The sequence below is a fragment of the Nansenia antarctica genome, assembly GCF_963989245.1.
Source record: "Nansenia antarctica genome assembly, chromosome: 1".
Taxonomy (NCBI): Eukaryota; Metazoa; Chordata; class Actinopteri; order Argentiniformes; family Microstomatidae; genus Nansenia; species Nansenia antarctica.
Window position 1 is genome coordinate 40,208,000 of NC_137674.1, and position 27,301 is coordinate 40,235,300.

Here is a 27,301-nt window from a genome sequence, read left to right on the forward strand (position 1 = left end):
ACTCAGACACAGACACACACAAGTTGGACAGCTGTTGCTGTGATGTTACTCACTGCGCCTGGTTTTTCATGTCATTGATGTTTCTTGTAGATACTGTCGTCTAATTGCTCAAGAGAAACAGACAGGTGTGTTTTAGATAAGTGTTTGAGAAATGAATGGCTAATCAGTTGTAGGGACGACGGTCCCATCTGTGTGGGTTTTTCTGTTTTGCGTTAATATTAATGTATGATTAAATATGGCTCTGTACTCCTTCAAAAGGAGAATAAATGAATGTGTAAGTTAGAAAGCTGGAGGAGGGAAAACAAACTGAAAGCTGTCTTATCTGTCTTATCTGTTTGGGTTCTGTGATGATGTACTGTATGATAATGCATAAAGTCAGTAATGTGGTTCGGAAAAACGCACACATTTGTTTATGGTCACAGAATAGTTAAGCTGACTATGGTGACAGAATCATCAGAGTTACAGTTTGAATTGCTTAAGAGATGTGTACTTCCAGCCTATTCTGTGAGTGTATGTGTGTGTGCGTGCATGCGCGGAGCATAAAAGCCGATCCATGTGACTCACAGTTCATTGCCATCTGCTCCTTGGCTGTACTGCAAAGAGTTTTTTGTGTACATCCCCATAGCAACAACATTGCAGTTGACATGGAAAGTAAGCTGTTGCTGTAGCAACAACAAAACTGATGTGGCAACGTCTTTGGGTGTGTAATGGTGGCGTGCTAACATGCATGCATGCGCTTTTGTGCAGGCATATGTCCATAATATAGCCTTAGGTGAGTTTGTTTTTGAACATGTGTATACAGGTGCGCTTGTGCATGATTGTGTATGTGCATGCATGCATTTGTGGTGTTTTTGTGTGTATGTAGGCTATGTCTATATTAAAGTGTCTCTGTGCATGCATACTGTACAGGTGTATGTGTATGTCTTTATGCATGTTAAGAGAGAGAGAGAGAGAGAGAGAGAGAGAGAGAGAGAGAGAGAGAGAGAGAGAGAGAGAGAGAGTGTGTGTGTGTGTGTGTGTGTGTGTGTGTGTGTGTGTGTGTGTGTGTGTGTGTGTGTGTGTGTGTGTGTGTGTGTGTGTGTGTGTGTGTGTGTTGGGGAAAGGCTAGATGAGGAAGTCTGAGGTCCTCTCCCTCAGCATTCTTATTTCATGGCTGTTCTCCGTCTCTATGTTAACCCTTGAACCACACACACACACACACACACACACACACACACACACACACACACACACACACACACACACACACACACACACACTGTTGACCCTTAAACCACTCATTCACTGACTCACTCAGGGTGATAACCCTTGCACAGCCTTCTTGTTAACAATATTAACCCTTTGACTGCTGGCTGGCACTCTAGTCTTCACTGTTGTCAAACTAACCTGCATTGACATGATAACATGGGGGACAGTACTAGCTTGCAGCAATTGTCGCTCATGATTAATGTAAATCATGTTGAATTGATTTAGCCTAAGAATATTTTAGCTGTGGCTTGCATTAGACTCTCATCTACTCTACTGTAAATGTCTACTGTAGTGTGAGTGGTGGGAGAGATTGCTCAATATAGAAAATAAAAACATTGAAGTAAAACGTAAGTTGCAAACATCTCTATGATTTTCTCATTGAGGTGACAACAAGCACACTTGTAGTGTCAAACATTCTCATGACTAAACATGTTTATAAGTTAAATTATAAGTTATAATAAAGAATATTATTTTTTGTGTGTAAAAGTTCAGTGTGTTTCATGATGTCTGCGAGACACACACACACTCTCTCTTCGATCGTCCATCGAAATCCGATGATGACGTCCACTCCTTTAACGGTGAGACCTTTGATGGTTGAACAGTCCTATCCTGGACCCACAGGCTCTATTGCAGGTGGGGCATAGATATGTGGTGGTGGTGGTGTTGATTAACCTGCCTAATGGATGAGTGAGATGATTGTGTCGTCTGCTTTCATTAGCCATTTAGTACTAATGCATTCATCCATTACTCTCAGCACTGGAGTGAAACTACATGTACACACACATACACACACACACACACACACACACACACACACACACACACACACACACACACACACACACACCCTAACAAGAGGGAAATGGTAAGAGAGAACCAGGCTGTCAGATAAGAGACAGGAGGTTGACTTGAGTTGCTCTGGAGAGAGTTTCGTGTCTCGTCTTGTATGTGTTGTATGTGTCTATGGCTTGAGTGATGAAATTGAAATTGTTCAAGCTGCGTGCATGTGTGTGTGTGCGCGCGTGTGTGTGTGCGTGTGTGTGTGCATGTGTGTGTGGCAGTCCGAGTCCTTGGTTTCCAGTCCCTGTCCTTTGTTTCCATGTTCAGCACTTCATGGTCACATGTGTATATAGACACAGACACGCACACATCCCATATCCTAATGCAGATGAAAAGGCCTCTCTTGAACACAGGGTAAAATATTTATATAATCCTTGATTAATGTTATGGTATGTTTTTCACTTGTTTCCCTGGTTCCCATAGTAACACTCAGATTATAAAGATTATGACCATTACAGGGACAGCACGCTGGTGCAAAGTAGTTACACATGAACCGAGATCAGATTAAGAAGCACATAACAAACAGTGCGTATCTGCATTGAAATGAGAAATTAACCCCATAACCCCAATTGGTCTCAAACATTAGAGAATCTATTCAGACCAAAGCAGCCTTAAGTATCCAGATTGATAATCTCTGTTGATTGTTGAGAGAGCATTGTAACCCAGATACAGAGCCATATAATATTGCTCTGAACTTGCTGTGGAATATAAACCACAATGGCCAATCTCTCTCTCTCTCTCTCTCTCTCTCTCTCTCTCTCTCTCTCTCTCTCTCTCTCTCTCTCTCTCTCTCACATACACACACACACACACACACACACACACACACTCTCTACCTCCCTCTCTCTCACTCTCTCTATCTCTGTCTCTCGTTCTCTCTCACGGCTCTATTTAAACCCATTGTTGATCCCAGTGAGTGAGAGTGTCATTGAGATGAATGGGGATCAGGGCGTAATGAGTGGGGAGGCTTGTTAAGGTTGGAACAACGTCGCTTGTTTGCCCCATCAGTCTGTGCAGTTCAGCAGTTTAATTATTTACAGAGAGGAGCATGTCTGACGACAGGAGAGGGAGAGACACTGTACACACCTCCTCTGCCATCTCTCTTTTCTTCTTCGCTCTCTCCCTCCATCTGTCCCCCTCTAACTCTATTCACACATCTCTGTTTTTCATCTCTGTTTCTCCCTACCGATTCCTCTTTCTTTATATCCCCTCTCTGCCCCTCCCATCCTCCTTTCTCCCTCTCCCCTCCCTCATCCTCCTCTCTCTCATTCTCGGTCTGAGCAGATTGCTCCGTTGGTGTATTTGCAGGAGAGGTCACCCAGCAGGTTATGTTGACGTGCTGAAGCTAAGCTAAGCTTCATGGAGGCTGTAAGCCCCTATACCCAGCAACACGACAGGTCAGGCCTTACAGAAAACCAGGCTAGCCCTCCCTGCTCCAGCTGTGACCCCCCCCCCCCACACACACACACACACACACTTCCAACCGCCCCCAGCCCAAGCCCTGTCCTATATCTCCACAGTCCTCACGCTCTGCCCCCCCACCCCCAGCCTCCCAGGCCCCATGCCCCTTGCCTGAGCTTCACACTGTCCTACCCTGCCCCCAGCCCTGCACTCTCTCTCCCCTACTGTACATCTTTAGCTCTGCTCTCTCCCTCTCCCTCTCTCTCTTTCACTCGCTTTCTCTCTCTCTTTATTTTTCTCTTGCCGTCTCTTTCTTTCTCTTTCTCTTTCTCTTTTTCTCCCTCTCTCTCTCTCTTTCTCTTTTTCTCCCTCTCTCTCCCTCTCATTTCTCTCTCTCTTCTGCTCTTTCTCCCTGTATAACTCTCTAACCCCTTTCTCTCTCCCTGACCTCCCCCCTCTCTCCTCCCTGCCTGCTGATGTGTACCCGGGCCAGATGTTGCCCTCTCCATGGGCAGATGTTGCCTTGGGAGGGACAAGCTGGTGTTAGCACGTACAGTATATGTCCCTCTTGATGTCACTCCATCACCCCTTTCCTTCCTCTCTCCATCCTCCCTCCCTCCCTAGCTACCTCTCTCCGTCCCTCCCTCCCTCGCTACCTCTCTCTCTCCCTCCCTTCATATCAGTCTGTGGCTGCCACCATTGGCCAAAAACAGGGATGGGATGATGGCTATGATATCCTCCTGTCCTGTTTCTCTTGGTTACCCTGGGTTACCCCCATCAGCCTTGGTTACCATGGTTACCCCACATTTCTTCAGTATCCCTGGGTTACCCTGTTGACCTGGTTACTGGCGGCAGTCACTGGCGGCTGTTACTGGCAACGGTCCGGAGGACCTTGAGAAATGCTGAAGCAGTGGAACAGGGCTAATCAATAATGACAGGCCAGCAGCCCACCGCATGATCACATGATCTGTGTACGTGTCAGCAGCTTCCTGCTTCCTGCGGGGCTCGAGCTTCATCTGCAGCGTCCCGATTCTCCACCCCTTCCTTTCCTGAAGTAAGCACTTGTGCATATCCCCACCTGGCTTTGAATGGGAAGAGATTGGTGTAAGAGCACATGCTTAAACCAATCATATGGTTTCAAATCAATGTGGGGGAAAAGCACAAGACAAGTGCATACTTCAGGAGAAGGGTGGAGTAATGGGATGCAGATGTCCTCTAGACTCGTTCCTGAAGTCTTCCACTCGACTTTGGCTACACAGAGAATCACAAAGGCAACATTCATGGCTGCCAATTGAAAGCTAATGAAGCCACTGCCACTAGTAGAGATGCATGGGGGTTTATAGTATTTAAGGTAAAATAGGGGAGATATTGCTATTGTATCAAGTCTGTTGGTGTCAGTTTTGCAGCTCAAGTCTTCTACGGCTGGTGTCAGATCAGAGCATGTATCTTGAGCACTCGACTTACTTACTTTCTTACTTACTTACTTAACCAGCTATTCAGGTCACCCCCAATAACACACTTTTTTCATTCCAACTATATCCGTCAGATCCAGAATGTCTAATTGAATTTCTGGCCTTTTTTTGGTGGGTCAATTTGAAAGGCAGAACGGAAATAACCGTTGATCTCTGGGTCTCTGTGACTCGCCAGCCAATTTAGTTCATTTAGAGGGAAGCCTTCACCCTGTTGGTTTATAGACCTCCTTTTATAGCGCTGGAGAGGGAATATATATTGACAATAAATGGTGTTATTTGTGTTCCACGCCTCGCCGGAGGAATGCGCTGTCAAAAGAGAGAGATGCAGAGTGGAATGGAGCCAAGGTGTTGCATTCTATCAACCCTCTTTAAAAAAAAATAAAAAAAGTATTTCTTCTTTCCCTCTTTAACTTGAGAGGAATGTTGTTGTGACAAGCGGGGCCTATTGTGGTGGAGAAGTGTCATGGCAGCGTAGCCTTGCATTGTGTTGCCGTGACTGTGTGGTAGCATTGAAGTTTTTGAAGTCGTCATGCAGGCTTTTACTTGCTCTAAAAGCTTTGTTCTGTCTTTGTTCATTTATTTAAAAAATTCAAAATTTAAAAAAATGAAGACAGTGAATTGACCTGAGGTTACCCCAGTACTGTAGAGCATGGACCTGCTGACCTAACAATCATTTGGACAAATTGGGGAGTGCTCCTCTACACTTCTCCTTGACGTGTGGATGCTGTAGGCAACCCAAATCAAGCCTGAGTCAGAGGAGTTCCTATTCTGTACCAGATATATTTTCTGAGATATTTTTATCTGAAAACTTAAACTGGTTGATGAGGAATACATGTTAAAAGACAAATTGAATCATTTGATGAGTCTTAATATTTCAGATTTCATCGCTGCTGTCCAGATCTCTGTTCCTCACACTTCCCAGCCCGTATGCTGTGTTGGTGGGGGAGGCCATATTGCCAGAGAAAATATCTCCACATGCAGCGACAGTGAGAGAATCAACAGTGTGTGTGAGAGCCAAGACTGGAATTGGCCATGTGTTGTCACGGCGTGTGTTTGCAGGGCTGATTTGGTTACTTGTAGCCTGGCCCATGCACCTATGCAGGAACACACACACACACACACACACACACACACACACACACACACACACACACACACACACACATATCCACACCCACTCTCGAAATCCCCCCCCCCCCACACACACTTTTTAAATCTGCATTTGGGCTCTTAAGGCTAGGCTACACGGTGCTGGATTTGGCTGAATCGGCGATGATTTGATATCATTTGCACCTAATGAGAACATGACTTTGCCGATTTCGAAAGCTGACACGGCGAACATACGAAAACTCTGTAAGGGAGTTTCTGCATCGTATTTGGTATCGTGTGGTCGGCAATACGGGAGCGTGTGTTGAAAACGATGACATCACTGGAGTCACTGGATAAAAGCGTCTGCTGAATATAAAAAATGTAAATGTACATTTTCAAAATGTACAAAATTAAAATGTACATACATGTCTGTATGGTGTAAGTCATGCCTAACTACTATGTCAATGTCCACACTTGTACACGACTTAGAACGCATGGCCAATGAAGTGCATGAAGTTTGCATGATTAAATGTTTGTATTTGATATTCTATACATATGTACGGGTGCAAGTAGCTAATTCGGTGGAGAATGTATTGTATTGTAGTTTATTTAATACTGTTCAGCACTTCAACTTACATTCAATGCATGACTTGTGCTAGCCTATATAAATACAATTTTGAAAGCGGCAAGTAACAAGTGTGCCCATCAAACGTCTAGGCATTAAGCACGTAACATCTAGTCCTCCACTTTATATCACAGCCTGTATAACAAGTTTAAAATTACTACAAAACAAAACTAATATAGTCTACAGTGAATGGCGCAATGTTCATTTGTCATATGTCGAAACATACCACAGTTGAATAGGAAGGTAGCGTGGTGTTTTTTTGTGTGAGCAAGCCTCTCAATTACTTAACTGTTGAAATACATCTTGTCCCGGATCAATGTATTAAATATGGACAGCATGTCACTGTTGCCTCATTGTGTTTCTTGCAAATGTCTCAAAACTGTTGAAACCAGGCGATGACCAAGCTTTCAATGCATGACTTGTGTATAAATAAAGTTGGATTGATTGATGTATATGCGCACAGCGCTGCAGATTCATTGACTGTATCATTGTTATTTTCCCACAAAGACAAACATGTGATAGGCCTACGTGTTCCAGTTTTATTTTTTGAAAATGAATGAATTTCGATCGGCTCCGAAATTGCGTTTCGTCAACGTGTAGCCTAGCCCTTTAGAGCATGTCTAGATGGATCACGTCCTCGGCCCTCATCCCCATGCTATCTATCTTCAGGACAGTTGTACTCCCGAAAGGTGATCTCCTCTAATTAGGATTAAATTGGCCATTAAACATACTTAATAATCTTGAATTTGTCCCTTATCTCTCTTGCCCCCCACGTCCACTATAACCAAGGTTATAGTTGAAGTGAGTGGAGAGGGGATGAGGTTGCATTTGTAGAGTTCATTCAGGCTTATTAATGCTTGTGAGAAGCTTTGGACTTTCTTTATTCATTCAATATTTTTGTCTAGCCAATTAGATGTAACTCCATTGAGCTGGTAGATGTTTGGACATATGCTGTTTGGAGTAACTTACTTGCAGACTGCCCTTGAATGCAGTTTGGGGGCTTGCTTTAGCGGTGTCTGGGATTTTATTGGGCTTTTTCTCTTTAACCCTTTGATGCGTAAAATCAAACAGGTGATACATGGTGTGATCGAACACTTGATAAGAATGTCTATTTACAATTGACGCAACAATCAGTATTGAGCTGAACACACTGTTGTTTCACAGAAACATTTTGCACAAATTATAGGCCTATGTCTATACAACTGTATGTCCTCAATGTGAGTAGTTTATTTGTATTTGTATGTAGTACCAGTGTTTTGGGCTGAATACATTTTTCAAATATCCAATACAGGCAAAACTGAAGATAAAGTTATACAAGCTAGACCAACATTTCTAGCCCACGGGGCTATAACATCCAAAACAGCAGTTGTGTATTCTGATGCACGTGCTTAAGAAACTTACGCTTGGGGGTGCCGTTGGAAATTTCTAGAACGTACGTGCGAAAAGGTTAAAGGGATAGTTCATCTGTACATTTAAATTCCCCTCAGAATGCAACAATTTGGCAGAGAAATGCTAGGGAGATAATAGAAAGCGAAAGAGTGTGAGACAGAAAGAGTGAAAGAGTTCAGAACAAGTTATTATTGTGGCGAATCCAGTATGGGGAGCCTGGGACATTTGTAAAAACAACAGAGCACATCAAAGTGCTTGATGAAGTGCACATCATTAGGGCCCAAACTTCTCTCTTTCAAACATCTGTGACTCTCTCTCTCTTAATAGAGAGAGCCCAGTAACACCACAGCTAAGCCCAGTAACACCACAGCTCATTGCTTAGAGAGTCTAAGAAGTTATCCTTTCCTTTGTTCCCACTGTGAAATGGAGGGACATAAAAGTCTCCAATTAAGGAATTCAAATATAGGAACCCAAAGCTACCCAAAATCCCCTGCTTGAGGGCCAATGTTTTTCCCCTCACAATTCCATATTTACATATCACAGTTTAGAAGAGAAAGCGAGTGGGGGGTGGGTGGAGTGTGTGGGGTGGGGGGGATTGGGGGGAGAGAAAGGGAGGAGAGGCGGCTCATAATAGCGGGCTGTGTTATTTAGCGCGGGGGGTTGATAGGATTAGCTGGATGGGCTTGTGTGATGGAGCGATGCGTCATCAGTGAGAGAGAGAGAGAGAGCCTTCTGCCAAGACCATCAAACACCCGCTTTCACACACACACACACACACACACACACACACACACACACACACACGCTTTCCCCTCCGCACGCCTGTTGCCTTGGAGACCATAATCCAACCCCCCCCCATTCATCCTTCTCTCTATCTCCCCCTCTCTCCTCTCTCTTTCTCTCTCACATTCCCTCTCTTATAGTATATGGCATCTCTTTCCCCCTCCCTATTTTTCAGTCTCTCTTTTTGTCCTCCCTCTTCTCCCACTCTCCCCATCTCTCTCTCTCTCCCTCCCTCTCCTTTCCTTCTTTCCTTCCCATTTTCGCCCTCTGATGAGGGGTTGTATCGACGCATGTCTGGGAGCAGGTCATGGAAGCGTTGTGAGCGGAGGGGTGTAAATCAGAAAGAAAGTGCTCTAAAGCCCATTGATTTTCCCTGATTATGGAGCGTTTGGAATTCCAGCCGCCACAGCCACTTTTTCCCCTCCAGCAGGCAGATCAGAATAATCCACCGGCCAACCGGGGTCTGACTGTTAGTAATGGCATCCACTCCAGGGAAGGCTGTGTCCTTGATAAGGAAAACACCACCGTTTTTATGTGACTTACTAGAAGACACACACACACACACACACACACACACACACAACAACCTCTACTGCCCATGAAATACACAACATCTTGATATGTATGTGTCTTTGTATTATGGCTCCATCCTAAATTCTGAATAACGTGGGTGTTTAATTGATATTCTATTGTGTTACCTTCCTTTTTTTCTATCAGCCAATAAGCATATTTCCACCTAAAGCTGTCAGAAGTTAATGACCCCTACTGAAATAGACTTTAAAAAGGCCTTCCCCGATTTATGAGCATCTGCTAATGAGAATTGATTGTCTTTGTGTCTAAACCCAGGCAGAATAACAGTCCTATTCAGATACAACAGCTGCCATTGTTCATTCCTCTGTCTGAAAAACACATTTAGCAGAAATTAGAACTTTCAAGTCCGTTTGGCTTTATTTGTATCCCTTCTAGTCCAATTTAGACTCTCTCAATCTCGCTCTCTCTCTCTCTTTTACATACACACACTCACACACACACACACACGCACGCACACACACACTTCGTTTTTGTTTGTGTCGCTGTCAGGATGTAGTCACTTTCCACCAATGATGCCTAGCAGTCTAAACTATTGCATTTCTAAGTATTGAATTTCACGGGTACCGATACAATTTCTGCCTTAATCTCAGATATGTTCTTAAAGCAGCCGCTCTTGATGGAAAGCTGACAGCGTAATTAGGTAGGGGACGTCTCCCTGAGCCAAAAATAACTGCCTGCATGGCTTCTGGCTGAAATTGGATCTTTCCCTTTTAAACTTCCTGAAAATACCCCTCGTAAGGAAAAGTCTGTTTACTGTCCACGTCTTTGGTTTAAAGTGTTTGGAGTTCAAACTGCAATAGTTGGGTGTAATAACTTTACACCGCTTTTGAGTGATCACTTGGGGGAGTAAAACTATTAAGATAAAAAGATAAGAAGTTATTAATAATTGATACCAACAGAGCAAAACAATTACACAATTTGAATATTGTGAGGGACATGATGCAATTTCTTCCTTCTAAAGTCAAAGATCATCATTTCATATGGTGTTTTTGCAGATGTTTTAGGAGAAAAGCCCAAAACACTATCTCATCAGAGGGCAAGGTGTAGGCCTAGCTGTTGCTTATTGCTTACACAGACAGAATATAATCCCTTCTCAAGTGTCGAGGGAGATAGCTAGGGGTCGATCTGGCATTCAGCAGGAGAGGTTAGTGTGTGTGTGTGTGTGTGTGTGTGTGTGTGTTAAGCGTGTGCTTCTGCGTGCAGTCCTATCGTCTCAGAGGGCTAGTCTGAGGCATGAATTCAGCTCAGGTGGTAGAGGGGACAGCATCTCCCACTGTTTGCTTACTGCTGGTAGAAATCCTGCAGCTTTAACCAGAGGCCCTGGACAGCTGAAGGTAAATATTAGCTGCTAGCGGTGCTAACTTTCCAAAGATCAATAGTGGGTGAGCTGTGTTTAGCACCAGATATTACCTCTCTTGATGTTCACACACACATTCAGGCGCATACACAAACACACACACACACACATTTTCACACACGCGGCTCACGGCTAGAAGACGTGGTCCACTCAGAGGGGATCGCAGGCTCTGACTGTGGTCCCTCTGGGCATTAACGGGGACTGTGTGGTTGTGACTGCCAGCCGTATGAGCAAGTACACACACTCACACACACACATACACACACATACACACACACACACACACACACACACACACACACACACACACTCCGCCGGCCATCTGATATCATTCCACTGATCCCAAGGTCATTCCTACTATTGGTTCAAACACAACACATCCTGCCAGCCATACCAGGAATGTAGGATTTTAATCAGAGAGAGGGAATGAGGGAGTGAGGGGTGAAAGTGTGTGTGTGTGGGGAGTTGTGTGTGTGGGGGGGGGGGGGGGTGAGAATGACCACAAAGACAACACACCTGATGCACTTGTGGTCATCATGTGATCATAGACAAAATGGAGTGTCCTGTGTTTTGCCTGTCTCTAGCGTGCCTTGCCTCGTGCTACGTACACTATTTGCGAATGACCGACCCATTTCATTGAGTATTCTCCACAGCACGTTGGTGAAAAATGAAAATCCCCAGTGCATACCTTTCTACCTCTCCCTTTATGAAAGTGCTGACTCTGTCAGAGTGGGGTCCATAAAACACACACACACACACACACACACACACACATAGGCTACACACACATCTGGCCCAGTACTTTCGCATTGCCCTGGTTTTTACGGGAGGCAGGTTTATCGCTTTATTTCCGTCTCATTTCTCCTAATCAAATCTTGCCTGAGGATCTGGGGGCGAAGGTGCTCGCACGCACGCACACACACACGCACACACACACACACACACACACACACACACACACACACACACAAACACGCACACTTACACACCCCTCCCCTCCACACACACACAATCCGGAGGGAGGGCGAGGTGACAGGGGAGAGCGTGGGGCTAAATGGAGTAGAATCAGTCTTATCTGCCCGCCCGTGCGAATCATAAACCAGACCCTGTGCAGTGGATTGGAGGGAGAGGGAGGTAAAGAGGTAAAGAGAAGGATAGATAGAGCGCTGACATGACAGTGTGACGACGACGATGGGGGAGGCAGAGGGTCAGAAAGAGGGAATTGTTGTTTTACAGACCCTACAGTATTGTCATTTGTGGGGCACAGTGACGGGGGGGCTGGGTGGATGGATGAATGAATGGATGGATTGAGGGAAGGAGGGAGGGGTGAAATAAGGGAGAGAGTGGGGCATGTCTTTGCTTGGATGGAATGATGAAGGGACAGAAAAACAAGCGAGGGAGAGTGGGAGGGCTTGATGTACAGTAAAGATGGATTGATGGGTGAATAGAGGAGGATGGGATGAGGTGATGAACGGACTGATGAGGGAGATGGACAGCCGGATGAACAGATTGATTGATGGATAGACGGACGGTGGGACAGATCGAGGGAGAGGAGTGGTCGGATGCATTAGTGGAGCCAGAACCTGGCACCGGTGGGCTCTCAGAGCATGAGATATTAATGCTGCCTACTCTCTCAGCCAAAGACTGTTGGTGAAGCAGTGTGTTTTCTTTGTGTCTCGAGGTCCCACTGCAGTGAGTGTGAGTGTGCGTTTGTGTATGCTGTTTGTGTCCATGTCCACTCCAACATGTTTCAGGATAATCAAGTCCTAATCGTATAAAGTTGATTTAAATCGTATAAAGTGGTAATAAAAGGTAATACAGTTCTTTTTTATATTAACAAGCCTAACATGTCCATTTATCGTCCATTTTGCTAATGTGCTCTTTCTTTCGACAGAGCATTGGGAAGGGGTCCTTGTGGTGTATAGACCCGGAGTACAGACAGAATTTGATTCAGGCGCTGAAGAAGACACCTTATCACCCTCACGCCCAGGTCTTCTCCACACCGCCCACCTCTCCTCAGGCATATCAGAGGTAAGAGAAGCACACACACACACACACACATACACTGACACACTCACACTCACATACACCCCCCCCCCCCCCCCCCCCACAAACACACACCTCTACTCAGGCATATCAAAGCTAGTAGCCTCAAGAGCCAGACCCCTGGAGCTGGCAGTCCACCCCTCTCCTCCCCATCACACACGACCCCCTACCTCTCTCCCCCTCCCAATACAACCCCCCCCCCCCGTGAACTGGTTACCACCGGTGCCTCAAAGCATGCTAGTCTAGAGAGGCAGGCAAAGTGAACGAGAGAGGCAGAGGAAAGGGGGAGAGAGGGAGAGACAGAAACAAATATAAAAGAGAGGGAGACAGCATCATGAGGAGATGAGTGAGAAAAGGGGGAATGGTTGGGGTTTAGGAAGAGACTAATGGAAAGACAGGGGGTAGCGAGAGAATACCATTTTAGAATTTTAGAACAGGCCCAACAATTGTGTGTGTGTGTGTGTGTGTGTGTGTGTGTGTGTGTGTGTGTGTGTGTGCGTGTGTGTGCGTGTGTGTGTGTGTCCACTGCGGAGCGGTGTAAGGCAGGGTCTAGTCTAGTGGAAGCAGCCAAGTGTGCTGGGTTAGAGTAATTGCATCACTGTAAAACCTAAAGTGGCAGATCATCCTTAACAAAGGATATGGAACAAATGGGGGTTCCGAGAAGGGAGAGAGGGAGCGAGAAAGAGAGAGAGAGAGACAAGATAGATGTTCTTCTAAGAGGAGGAAATTGAATTGGACAGGTTGGGAGTACACTGGGTGAGGAATGAGGTGATGGGGGAGGAGAGGGGAGAGTACAGGTGTCTTTTGTCAGAAGATAGGTGTGTGTGTGTGGGTGTGTGTGTGTGTGTGAGTGTGTGTGGCGTGGAGGAGGGGGTGTTGATTTGTTTAAGAACGCTGTCTCTTCACTTCTTTTCGTGGCTGCTCTACTTTTTCCCCAGCATTCAGCAGTAAAGCGACGAACACACAATCACTCAAACTCAAACACACACACACTCACACACACACACACACACAATAAGTAAATGAGGTCATCCTATCATGCATAGTTTCGGTCCTCAGACGTTTCCCAAGATGCACTGGGAACGGGAGCGAAGTGACTGGTCGAAAATGTCCTGCGTCCAATTCCTTTTCCCTGAGGTGTTCACTTGACTTCTCCTCTGCACAGATTTAAAAGCATGTGATTGGTGTAAGTACGGCCTGTTACCCAAATTACACACTTTTAAATCTGTGTGGGGGGTGGACAATTTACTTCAGGGAGAAGGACGGAGAATTGGAAGCAGGACATTTCTACTGGCCGCTTTGCTCCGGTTCTGCACGACGGGTCTTTATCTGAGAGGCTGGGTGCATTAGAATATGTTACAGTACTAACCGTAACTTGATTTGAATAGCGTTGTTCTCTTCACGTGGCCACAACTGACGCACTTGTTCATTTTGGAGAGATACCGAGTGTAGTTGTTGTGTGTGTCTGAGCGTGTGTGAGACTATGTGTACTGTATGTTGGATGTGCTCGGCATCAGGGGAGGCTGGTGGAGTTAGAAACAGGAGGACGACGTCATTGCATTGAATGGAAGCAGGTGTGACCATTGTATCAGATGTGTTGCCATGAGCCCGTCCTCTGATTTCTGCCTCCAACAGCCTCCCCTGCTCCTCATGACAGAAGATCTCCTCACCACCACCCCCCTTCCCCCCCCCACCACCACCACCACCAGCCCCCCTCTCTCTCCTCCTCCTCTCTCTTAGAGCAGATGGTCAGTAACAGTGGTACAGGGTGTAATAAAGTGTTTATCTGGCCACTGGGGCTCTGAGCAGAATGCAGCTTTTTATAGCAGCATTTTACACAGCACGCTGAGTCACACACACACACACACACTCACGCAAACACACCATCTATACTGTATGCAGAAACACAACCGTAACTCGATGATTCGATATTTCCACATTAAAAAAATACTTTGTGTGTTTAGAGAGAATGAAAAAGACAGGAGGCTTAAGGCATGAGAGAACCATAGATGGAGGGGAGTGGAAGCAGAGAGAGGGATTAGACATGGGAGAGATGGAGAGAGAGAGAATGGGGGTGGGGGGAGGGGGGTGGGAGTTTGAGGCCCCTCTGCTATTTTGCACTCTGCTACTGTTCTTCGATGGCCCAGACAGAGCAGCATTCCTCCACTCTCTCTCTCTCTCTCTCTCTCTCTCTCTCTCTCTCTCTCTCTCTCTCTCTATCTCTCTCTCTCTCCCTCCTTCTACCTCTCTCTCTCTGGTGAACAGCTGGTCTGGCCCGGCTCTCCGCTGAGCGCTTGCCCTTGCGAGGTGATTAGCGCCGCCGTCGCCACGGCAACAGTGACGCCTCCATGGCAACCGACCGCGTAGCCTCGGAGACAGGTGCGGGTTGCATCACCGCGGCGATTTGTTGCCTGGCAAATGGACAGGCCATTAGCGCGCGCGAAATACGCCATCGCCAAGGCAACGCGCTGGCCTCACCATGGCAACAAGCAGATGGCTTGGAGCCTATTCTGGGGTTGTGTGTGTGTGTGTGTGTGTGTGTGTCGTTACCTGCTTTTGTGCGTCTTCATGAAAAGGCGCAGGAGCGTGAGTTATGGGAGATGACAAGTGGAGGTCCAATAGCTGGGGGAGATTAATTTTAGATGCCGCTCCGTGAAGAGAGCGAGCAGGAGGAGGAGAGTAGAGAGGACAGAGGACACACACACACACACAAAGACACACACACACACGCACGCGCAACGCACATAGATCAGAGCGCAGCTAACCAGTCCTTCTGCTCCTCTGAACAAGGTTCATCCCCGAACAAGAGGAAGCAAATCATACAAACAAGTTGAAGGAACAAGGAGAGAGGGAGCAAATCTGTTTGTCTTTTTGTTTGTTGTGGTTGTCCCTGCTCCCGTGAGAGGGATTCACAATGCTGAATCAACCCTTCACTCCACAGATGTAAAACAAATTCTCTTCTTTTTGATAGCTTCACAAGATGCTGTTTGTCTCTTCTGTACAGAGCTACATTCTCTGTCTGTCTTGCAGCCCTGAGAAATACAACAAAGTCATATTACACACACAGTGGGGTGTATCTCAAAGACCTCCCTCTTACGATGTCCATAAAATGGATTTCAAGTAAAAATGTGCAGAAAGCTTCTTTCCCAATCCTTAATATTCCAAACTGTTCAATCAAGGGCTACTTGTCCTGTCTATTTAAATATTGTGGTTGTTTTTGGAACATTGATAAACTGACAGAAGACATCTGAGTGTTATGGAACGTTTTTATGGTTGGTCAAATGCCTGTCTGGGAATTCCTTTATGATGTGTGGTGAAGATGGATCGTTTTTCTGAAGAATACACATTGGGCCGGTTTCACAGACAAGACCTAGATTAAAAAGCATCTTCAATGGAGATTTTACATTGAAAGTGTGATTTAGTCCAGGACTAGACTCAAGCCATGTCTGGTGTAAGAAACCGGCCCTTGGTGTATGCTTGTCAACACATCAGGTCTATGGACTGTTCTTTGGAAAACATTCCCTTTAAGCCGGCAGAGCCTGGAGCTCCCCTGACATCTCGTGTGTGTGTGTGTGTGTGTGTGTGTGTGTGTGTGTGTGTGTGTGTGTGTGCAAGCATGTGTGTTTTGGTACATCATAAATGAATGCATGAGTCAGAGACCTTGGAGGTATTTCAGGTTATGTCTCTCTCTTTTATCTTGGCGTGTGTGTGTGTGTGTGTGTGTGTGTGTGTGTGTGTGTGTGTTGTCAGACTAGTAGTAGGTCTTATCAGGTTGGATCTTTGAATTCAAAGACATAGCAGATCAAAGTTCACCGCCCCATCCAGAACCAAAAGAGACTTTTTCTGCGGGAAGTTTTGCTCTTTCAGCCCCGCTCCCCCCCTCTCTCTTTCCCTACGATCTTGATCCTGAAATCCCTTCCTCCGATTGTGAGTGCCGTCTCCGCAAGAAAGGGCCCCATTGTGTACTGCCAGGGACCTCGAGGGGAGGGCTCGTCCGTGGACTTTGCCGGGGAACAAAAAAATAAAATGAAAAAATGAAAAAGGTGGAACGTGAGGGTGTCTCCAAAGTGTCAGAGCCATGGAGTATCAGCCGTGGGGGCCTGGCACCAACGGGGTCCTTAGATTAGCTAAAGAGGATTGCGCTCGCGGGGCCACAAAAGGGAAAGTGGTGGGCAATAGGATTTGAAATGAGATTAGGGAATCAAGGAGAAGGGTCCTGTAGCCCTTTTTCTGCGGAGGGGAGCGAGTGGAGCGCTTACGCTCAAGATGGCGAGGCAAGCTGTTTTCCTACTGAAGTGTGAGTGTTTGTGTTGTTAAAACCAGCTGGACACAGAGCAATGGGGTTAAATTGGGGGAAGGAAGGAGGGGAGGGAGGGAGGGAGGGGGGAGAGAGAGAGGGAGGGAGGGGGGGGGGGGAGAGAGCGAGAGAGAGAGAGGGAGAGAGGGAGAGAGGGAGGGGGGAGAGAGGGAGGGAGGGAGGGGGGGAAGGGAGAGAGAGAGGGAGAGAGGGAGAGAGAGGGAGAGAGGGAGGGGGAGAGAGAGAGAGAGAAAATAAGTTACAGAGAGAGTTAGAGTTAGTTGAAAGAGAGAGAGAGGAACAGAGGATGGAGAGAGAGCGAGGGGTACCATAGATAAATCGAGAGAGGAGGTGGGAGGCAGAGAGAGCGAGAAAGAGAGAGAAAGAGCGCCTTGTGCCAGTAGCCCATGTGTTTCTCATAAAAAACACAAACAAAGAATGCTGTGCTAGCTGGCGTCCCGCGGTGTTCACAAATGTTAGCGCTTGCGAGCTCTGCTCGGCTGCACCCAAGCTCTTCCTCTCTCCTTCTGCTTCTCTCACCGACTCACACAGCATCACAGCCTCAATCAGTGTGTTTGCACTTGATGGTGCCTGATGAATGTTGGAATGTCAGAAGATGTTGATCTTTTGATGGCGAAGAAGCATTCTATCCAGATTCCAATAGACTGAAGGATGTTTCAGTGTCTTCTGTATCCACAGAGGCACAAGAGAGGCACTGTGTAGGCCAGTTTGTCCCTTTCATTAACACACATGCACACACTCGCACACACACACACACACACACACACACACACACACACACACACACACACACACACACACTTCAAAGATTGCAGACCCAAAACCCTATTTCGGTCGCTATTGTTTATATCCAAAACTGCAGTGTATGTTTACAATGGAAGACAAAAAGAGAGCAACGTAAAAATAAAAAAAAGTGTGTACATTTTTCCTTCCTCAGCTGATTTTAAAAAAGACACCCGCCTCCTCTGACACCAAGCATGCGGTCACTATGGCAACGCATACCTAGGCTGTAACCTGATGCAAAGCATACGTATGTGCCTCGGGAGTATAAACAGTGGCCTGGCCTAGCCAATGGAACCAACAGCAATTGGGTCACTCCACTGCCAACACAGGGCCCGATTGACTCAAAATATTTTTCGGGGAAAAGTAGGCTAGGGTTTTTACCCTGTCATTCTCAGAGTATTTTTGAAAGCGGAGCAGAGCTGGTGGAATCTGAAAGCCCCACTATGTAACACACACACAGACACACAGACACACAGACACACAGGTCAGACACACACACACACAGACACACAGACACACAGACACACACACACACACACACACACACACACACAGACATACAGACACACAGACACACAGACACACAGACACACACACACACACGCACACACACGCACACACACACACACACACACACACACACACACACACATCTCAGCCAACAGAGCTCTCTCTATTTCAGGCACTAGGGAAAACTAGGACGACCGGAGACTGCACTGTAAGAAAACAAAGAAGCTTTTAAAACTTGTGGCAAGCAGATATAGAAATACTATGTAAATATATTACTGTTCTGAAGAGAGCAAGAGTCTAACTCCATCTCAATCTAACTGATCTCAGCCTCATGACAAAATGCCTTTTATCTCTGCATGTGTTTGACGTGCACACACGCGCACGTGTGTATTGTTTCAACAACTAAATAAACTCTTCATTTGACATTGTGGCACTTATATCACCTCCACAAAGTCAGTTGGATAGCTCTCGCCTGCCATTGATTTGACAAGGAGTCTTGTTTTTTCTCTCTCTAGCCTTGATTCTCCTCTAACAAAAGAGGGAAAAACCAACAGGGTGAAAAGAAAGTGAGCTAAAAGATGTTGTTGCGGTTGCCAGGCGACTGATATGCTAATGAAGCTGTTAGTCTGAAGCTCCTGGCATAGTGGACTGAAATATGTTTTAATCACATCCCGACAAAAGGAAAAAAATAAAAAATAAATTCAAATACAGTGTTGGCATTCCTCCGGTATAGCGATATAATTAATGTATCCGAAACACTGTGCGAAAAGACGTTGACGGCAGCCTCTTCTCCACTCTTGCCGCACCGACCCTAAATTATCTGAAATTGACGGGTCAGAATGCGCCATCTGTCAGCGGAGGAGAGGCGTGTTATCGGGAGATGGAGATGGAGGTACGGGTCGCTCTCATGCTTGATTAAGGTGCCTGTTGAACACATCCAGTTATTTTCTCCTACGCTTTCTGCCGTTAAAACGAGATGAGTCTTTAAAGGATGTGTGTGTGTGTGTGTGTGTGTGTGTGTGTGTGTGTGTGTGTGTGTGTGTGTGTGTGTGTGTGTGTGTGTGTGTGTGTGTGGGGAGCGGGGTCTTTGTGTGTGTGTTTGTGGGGAGCGGGTCTGTGTGTGTGTGTTTGTGCGCAGCCTATGTGTGTGCTTGCATGTGTGTATACCTTGGTGGCAACTCATCGACTGACTGGCTTTTCTCAGCCAGTGTGTTGTTGTTAGCTGGAGGTGCAGGGTTTTTGGGTTCTAATTTGCCGTGTATACATGTGCTCAAGCCTTGTGCCACAACCACCGTTCTGAAGCTCAATTAGTTAATATGGTATAAGCAGATTAAGATGGGAGCATGGCAGGGAGAGAGGGCCTGGCTGCGCTGTGTGTGTGTGTGTGTGTGTGTGTGTGTGTGTGTGTGTGTGTGTGTGTGTGTGTGTGTGTGTGTGTTAGTGCCTCCCTATCTGTCTGAGAGGATCGAGGGAGCTCAGATGGAGCTCAGTGGAAGATCAGACTACCGTCTGATTAGATTTGGGATATATCTGTCTCAGAGAGAGGGGGGGGGGGAGAGAGAGAGAGAGAGGGGGAATGGGAATGGGATGGACGGACGGGCAGATGAGTGAGAGTTGTGTGTCTGTCTGGGAGAGAGAGAGGGAGAGGGACTCTACACCTGGTAAGGCTGGTTAAGGAGGGGTTTGTCCCCGCCTATTCAACAACCTCTCAGTCGGAGCCACTTGGAAGAGACATTGAGATAGTGGGAGATAGGCAGAGAGCAGGGGTGAGAGACTCTCTCAGCTGCAGAGATAACAGTATGATGGAGTTATACTGTTAACCCTTTTAGCTCTTATCTCGTACATAGATCGAACCCTCACTCCCAGACCCACTTAGTGTGTGTCTGCGTGTGTGCGTGCATGCGTGTGTGTGTATGTGTGTGTGCCTCAATGGTAGCTTATCAAGTGAATTTCTAAGCCTGCGCCGTGTGCGTGCACGTGCATGTATGTCCATGTTTGTGAGTCTCTCTCAGTCTAAGAGCTAGGATCAGTTAATGACTCAACAGGAGCCCAGACAATCTGCAATTCTCTCCTGGCTGCAACCACACATTAGTATCCATCTGTGTTGGCTATAAGTACATATTCCTGTTCCTATGAGCAGTTTAATGCGGGAAAACTAGTCAGACAATATCAGGGTAATTCACCGGGGGGAAAGCACCCCACTGTGTCCGTAATGCAGAAGTGCTGCTACAGTGAATACCTTAGCTGGGATATCATTTGGATGAAGTAAAAAACAGTTATTAATGTGTAACACATTCTCTCTCTTCGTTTTTTCCACAGTATGTCCAGTCCTCCGATATGGCCAGGGAGTCCCTTCTTCAGAAAAAACGGGGGAGTCCTCTTACAAGGTACTGTGAACATTGACTTCACTATTCATTGTTTGGGCTCAACCTCAACCCTTCCCTCTCCCTTTTGGTCAGTCCTCTCCCCTTGTCACCCATTCCCTCCCCCATCTTACCTTCCAACCCCTTCCCCTCTTTCCATCATATTGTCTTCCTCACCCCTCCCTCCCAATAGCCTTTCTCACCTCTTAACCCTACCCTCCCTCCCTCACCGGGCTCTGTGGGATGCACTGACACCTCCCTTCCTCCTTCCCTCCCTCCCTCCCTCCCTCCCTCTTCCCCTTTCTCTTCTACTATTTTCATATTCACTTCAATGCTGCTGAAATGGAGAGTGCTGTCTCGATTTGCATAGACTCTTTAGATACCGTAAGCTTCTTCTCCAGCACCTGGTTGGATCACAATGGCATTAGTACACACTGGGATGGATTTCACATTGGTTCTGCTCCTAAAAAAGGACCCCTCCTAAGTCTTTCTTTTCTTTTCAGATATGCTTTTTTGGGGGAAGCGGGGAGGGGGGGGGGGACAATTCTGGCATCATCTGCTCAGCTGCTCTTCCCTCTCTTTTTTCCTGTACTGTAATCCAATGGAATGTCTTTTTGTCCTCTCTTTCTCCTCCTCCTCCTCCTCCTCTCTCCCTCCTCTGTTCATATTCAGGGTTTTGTGTATAAATCTCTATTGTTCCATTGTCACTTGACCGGTTCATTCCAGGCTTCCGCTGCTGCGAATGGTAATGCAGGGAGAACAGGACTTTATATGGCTTTTGTGGAGCAATAGGAAAAGAGGGTGAGAGAGGAGGAGTGAGAAATGGAAAAAGGAGGACAACACATGTTTTGAAAGAGTGGAGGCTCAAGCTAACTTATTATTCTAACAAGCTACATAGAAATACCCTCTAGGTTTACTTTTTGACGTAACACCGACTGTTGCCTATGTTAAGAGCAGGGGTGGCTGGTGGGGGGTAGAAATCGGAGGATCGCTCATTGAAATGCATGGAATAGAATCAGGAATGCTATCAACCATGCATGTTTGATACAATTCCTAATTCCATTCCATGCATTACAATGAGCCCATCTTCCAATTTCCACCTCCACTAGCCTCCACTGGTTAAGAGCAGTCGACACAGCAGGTTCACCTTTTGGGAAGTTGCCATGGCAGCCGTTTGCATGGAAGCTCAGAACAGGCTACCTGATGTATTGTTGCCATGGCTGCGAGGTGTAGACATCTTGCCAAGATTGTGTGTCTGGAGAGGAGAGGTAGGGGAGATGAGACTGTCAATGGTTCCGATAAGACAATCAGCTACATTCGCCAACGTAGAAAGAAAAAATACACATCCCGTTGAAATGTTGCAGATATACTGTTCTAATCATGTTAAAGATGAGATATTACAGAAGTGTGTACCAAAAGTGTGCAGTCTTGTGTCCTCCTCTCTCCTTGCCTTCTTCTCAAAATGCATTGGACGAGAAGGCTCGAGGGGAGGAACCTCTGATCTGATCCTCCAATCCTAGAGCTTTGAAGGGCTTATACATAACTACTCTTGCGTTGTCCCCTTTCCTTCTCTACCTTTACCTGGACGGAAGGGTAGATATTACTCTACTGTCTACACTCTACCTCTCATCTTTTTCTCTCCATCAAATTCACCCATCTCTTTCTCTCTCTCTCTCTCTCTCTCTCTCTCTCTCTCTCTCTCTCTCTCTCTCTCTCTCTCTCTCTCTCTCTCTCTCTCTCTCTCTCTCTCTCTCTCTGTCTGTCTCTCTCTTTCTCTGTCTCTCTTCCTATTTTCTGAAGCGAAGAGTTCCGTTGGGCTCGTGGGAAGATTATAGGACCACAGACAGTTTCTATAAACAAGCCGAGACTTGCTCTGCTCTGAAATACCAGTGTAATTGGCGGTTAGAGGAGTGTTTGGATAACTCTGTTATGGAGGTGATACTACGGTATCTGAGCCAGAGGAGGGAGGGAGGGAGAGGGGGATGATGAGAGGGAGACGGGCCAGTGTACACACACACAATGGTTTTTGAGTAAAATTGGTGACGTTATGATGACATCTAGATTGGAGATATGAAACAAGGGATTTCTAGCTTTGAGCGAGAGTCACAACCTCCCTCCACCTCAATGCTCATTTGATTTATGGCTGCACATCGACTCAACTTTGCGTCCTGTCCACTCCAGTCCTGTGTGAGTGTGTGTGTGCCTGCGTGCGAGAGAGAGAGAGTGTGTGGGTGGGGGAAGGGGGGGAATAGAGAGGAAGGTGGGAAACCTTGTCTAGGTGTAGTTCGAGAAATGGTGAAGTAAAAAGATATGAAGAGATGAATGAATTTGAGATACTGTATACTGTATAGAGGAGATACTGTATAGAGGAGCTACATTTGAGATACTGTATAGAGGAGCTAATCAGACCTCTTATTTGGACCTACTGCAGTCCTCAGTCCTCAATAATAACATTACACACACACACACACACACACACACACACACTCCCCCTGTGCGATCCTGCTCTCCGGTATAAAGCCTCTCTACCCTCTGGGCCAGTCTCCTGCAGGTCGTCATTGATTCAGGGATTTAAGGAGGCCCTCTTGACACACACCACTCTCTTTCTTCTTCTCTCCCTCCCTCCCTTCCTCCCTCTCTTCCAACTGCCTCCATCGTTTTTCACTTCTCTAGCTGCCTCTTCAGTAGAGAGAGAGAGAGAGAGAGAGAGAGAGAGAGAGAGAGAGAGAGAGAGATAGTCGGAGATGGAGACGTGCCTGGCTTAGGTATAGCTTAGAGTACAAGCCCTGTAGATCACTTTTCAAACGGGAGAGCGAGGAGAGAAGGTAGGTCGAGGACACAGAACAGGGGTACCATCGGCAGCCGTTCTCAAGTGTATATGTAGCGGAGGTGGTTGGGTACCACTCTATTGAAATCAGTAACCTTGCCTGAAGACCCTGAAGACATACGTTAGCCGTCCAAGGTAATGCCTAGACACACCAATTATGTTGTATTTAGCTGGCCCAGCGGGTTAAAGTGTTTTGTCTTCTTCTGTCTGCAGAAGACCTAGGTTCAATCCCTGGTTGGTCACATATACAGGTAGTGGACAACAGTCTTTATCCACCTAGAGAGTTTGGAACCCAGTGGCTAGCCTTCAGTGCTACTGTATATGTTGTCCAGATACTTTGTGGTACACACTCCTAGTCTGTTTGTGTACTCTGTGTATGATGTCATACGCACGCACACACGCACGCACACACACCTAGTGTAGAGTAACTTGAGAAGGGTGTCCCTCGACCTTCACCCACACTAATGCATACGGGCCATACTCACACTCTGGCTGTAGCAGCTGGACACAGAGAGCTACGGCATTGATTGATATATGATATCACAGCGAGTGTGTGGGTGTATGAAATGTGAGTGATTTTGCAGAACTGCGTGCGCATGTGCGTGTGCGCGTGTGTGCATCTCATGCCGCAAGGTGTAATGTATGTATGAACGCAAGCGCTTCCACTAGCACCTAGCTCTGTCTGTCTGTCCTCTAGCCTCGACTCCACTCTGATCCCATTGAGGTGGTGCTCGTGGGTTCTTTGCATCCTTTGAATCATTCAGGGCCACTTTTTGAGAAGACTTTGAGGAGGCCATAGAGCAGGACGCTGCATGCGTGCGTGCGTGCGGGTGTGTTTTAAGTAGGGAACAGATTCTCATCTACTCTGTATCACAAGAGTACTATGAGTTGAGAGGAGTGAGCTAAAGGGAGGCTCTGTGAAGTATTCAGCCCACCATGGATACTTCCTCACACACACACACACACACACACACACACACACACGCACAGGGCTCCGAGTGATGGCGGAAAAAGCTGGAGGATATTTGACTTGCTGATGCCGGAAAAAAAGAGAGGAATCTTCAGATCGCTGATGAATATTTGGAGCAATTGCAGCGGACTGGAGACATGGAACACAGCTCTGGAACTGCTTTCATTACTCCACCCCCCATTCCCACAGGGATACGTAATATACCACCGCAACCACTTTTGACACTACAACCCCCCCCCCCCCCCTCCATAGCTCTCATTGCATAAAACACAAGCCATGTTAGAAAGCACAGCACACTTTGACTGTGCTGGTTTAACGATAACACTCTTTTTTGAACTTTTATAATATACTGTAGTTCACTTTTTGATAGATAATGTTTGTCATCGCTAAGATAGCATACACTAAAACAAGACAAAAACAAGTGTCGTTGTACAGTAATTAGCCTGCAGCGGGATTAGCGTGCATCTATCCCTCGCTTCAATGCGTCTACAGTACAACAGGGTGGCGATGGATCTTGCATACTGTGTCTAGTGAAACGATGCCTAACGTACATACAATGCTCATGACACAATCACACGCTGTAATTGTCACTTTTTGATCAAATGGATCATAATATACTGTATATATACTTTTTTTATATATATCTCCTGCCTCTGTGATATTAGCCCTTGATTGTGATGTTGATATAATTATTGGATTCTGTCAGTGTGGTGTTTTGACTAAAGGCTTAAAGGTCCTATATGAAACATTCAAGCTTTCTGAAAGCTTAATGGTTGGAATGAGGCCCCTTGAACTCATTTCCAAACGCTGTTTTGGTCCAGAAAAAGTGCCCTACCCGACACTCGGTGTGCATATAAACATGTTGTTACTGTAGCTGCTGTTGTTTGGAACTGCAAAGTGAATTTGACTGCCGTGGCCAGAGGTGGCATATTTCCAACAAACGTATGCCCTGCTCATTTAAGTGATACACATTACAGTGCTCTCCACAAAGAGAGTCGTATCCATATAGATCAGTTTCGTTTCTCGTGCGCCATTTGAGGATGGATATTCCTCTATACTTGTGAGAGCAATTATTTGTTATTGATCTAATTTATAGATTTATTTAATCTGATGATGCTGATGATGATACTACTGCCATAGATTCACATCATTGTTTTTTCTGTTTAGAGGATCCTCATCTATTTGTGAGAGCAGTCACTGACTGGTTCACTCTGACTGTTTGACATTCGGGAGATAAGTCGTGGAAGAGGGAGGGAGGGAGGGGGAGAGAGGAAAGTAGACGGCCTGTCAGAGGAGGACATAGTTTGGGGAACTCTGTAACGCTTTTCAAAGCCTATTATTCTCAGTATCACCTAGTGTGTGTTCTAAACAGGGGAGCTGTCTCCTTCCTCCTCCTTTCCCCCCCTCTCCACTCCTCCTCCTCTCATCCTCCTCTCACTCACTCATCCTTTTATCTCCTCTTTGTTCCACAAGAGTTGCATCAAAGCGAACGTGACTGAGGAGGCCCGCATTTGGAATATCGATTCCCTCCGTCACTCCTCCTTCTCTCTCTCTCTCTCTCTCTCTCTCTCTCTCTCTCTCTCTCTCTCTCTCTCTATATATATATATATATATATATATATATATATGCTCCTCCTCACACTCCTCTCCTTCATTCCCTACTCTTGTAAGCTCCTTTTTTTAGCTCTACTCTTCTTCATTTGCTCACCTTTCACAAGCTCTGATTTCACAGTTGATAAACAGACTGTGTAGCGATCGATGTAGCACCCTGATGTTCCGCATTACCACACACACGCACACATACATACATTATACACATTCACACTGCTCTCCCACAGCTATGACAGCAAGCCCAGGGGATGAAACGAAAATGTTCATGCGAGGGAGTCTTTCGTCACCGTTGGTGACGTCATCTCTCTCTGTGTGGGTGGTTGATATACTGTGAAATGGCATGTTTTACACCCCAAAGGATCTCGCTGTGTGTGTGTGCGTGTGTTTGTGAGAGTGAGAGTGAGAGTGAGAGTGAGAGTGAGAGTGAGAGTGAGAGTGAGAGTGAGAGTGAGAGTGAGAGTGAGAGTGAGAGTGAGAGTGAGCGTGTGCGTGTGCGTGTGAGTATGTGTCCCATCTATCCGCAATGCTCTGAGGTATTTGTGAATGGGGGAGACTAAGTGTGTGTGTGTGTGTGTGTGTGTGTGTGTGTGCGCCCGTCCGTCTCTGTCTGCGTCTTGCCTCTCTGCACCAGAGCAGGTCTCCATCTCCACTAACAGCCCTGGCCTTGCCTCCAGGGTCTGATTTGGAGATAAAACATCTCAAACACTGTTCCCATAGAGAGGGATATCACACACCACTGGCAACCCATCAACTCAGGTCTGGGGGAATGAAACATGGTCCTCATAGAGGGGGATATCAAACACCACTGGCAACCCAGCTGAAGGATCCATCAAGGATCCATCAGTTGATGTCCAGGGGACATGACACAGTGTCTTTATATATAAGGGGGAAATATGGGGAACCATTACACCATTCTACCTCTGGCAACCCATTGACAGTTTTATCAGGGAGCGAAGTTAGGTAGGTTGTTGAGTGGCTGTCTGATGATTGTCTCGTGACCTGAATGGGATTGACCTTGTCTAGATGGGAGATGCACTGTACATTTGGTCGCCTCAGGCATTCTGACGATCACTCAGTC

At 46.4% G+C, this 27,301-nt stretch overlaps 1 protein-coding gene across 2 annotated transcripts in view; it reads left to right on the top strand.

The window, feature by feature from the left end:
- foxn3 (forkhead box N3) overlaps positions 1–27,301 on the top strand; it is an 82,689-nt gene that overhangs the window by 30,648 nt on the left and 24,740 nt on the right. For both annotated transcript variants that reach the window (XM_080533106.1, XM_080533105.1), the window contains exons 3-4: positions 12,690–12,826; positions 20,772–20,839. In XM_080533106.1, the coding sequence (XP_080389232.1) occupies positions 12,690–12,826; positions 20,772–20,839 (205 nt within the window). The remainder of the gene's footprint in view (positions 1–12,689; positions 12,827–20,771; positions 20,840–27,301) is intronic.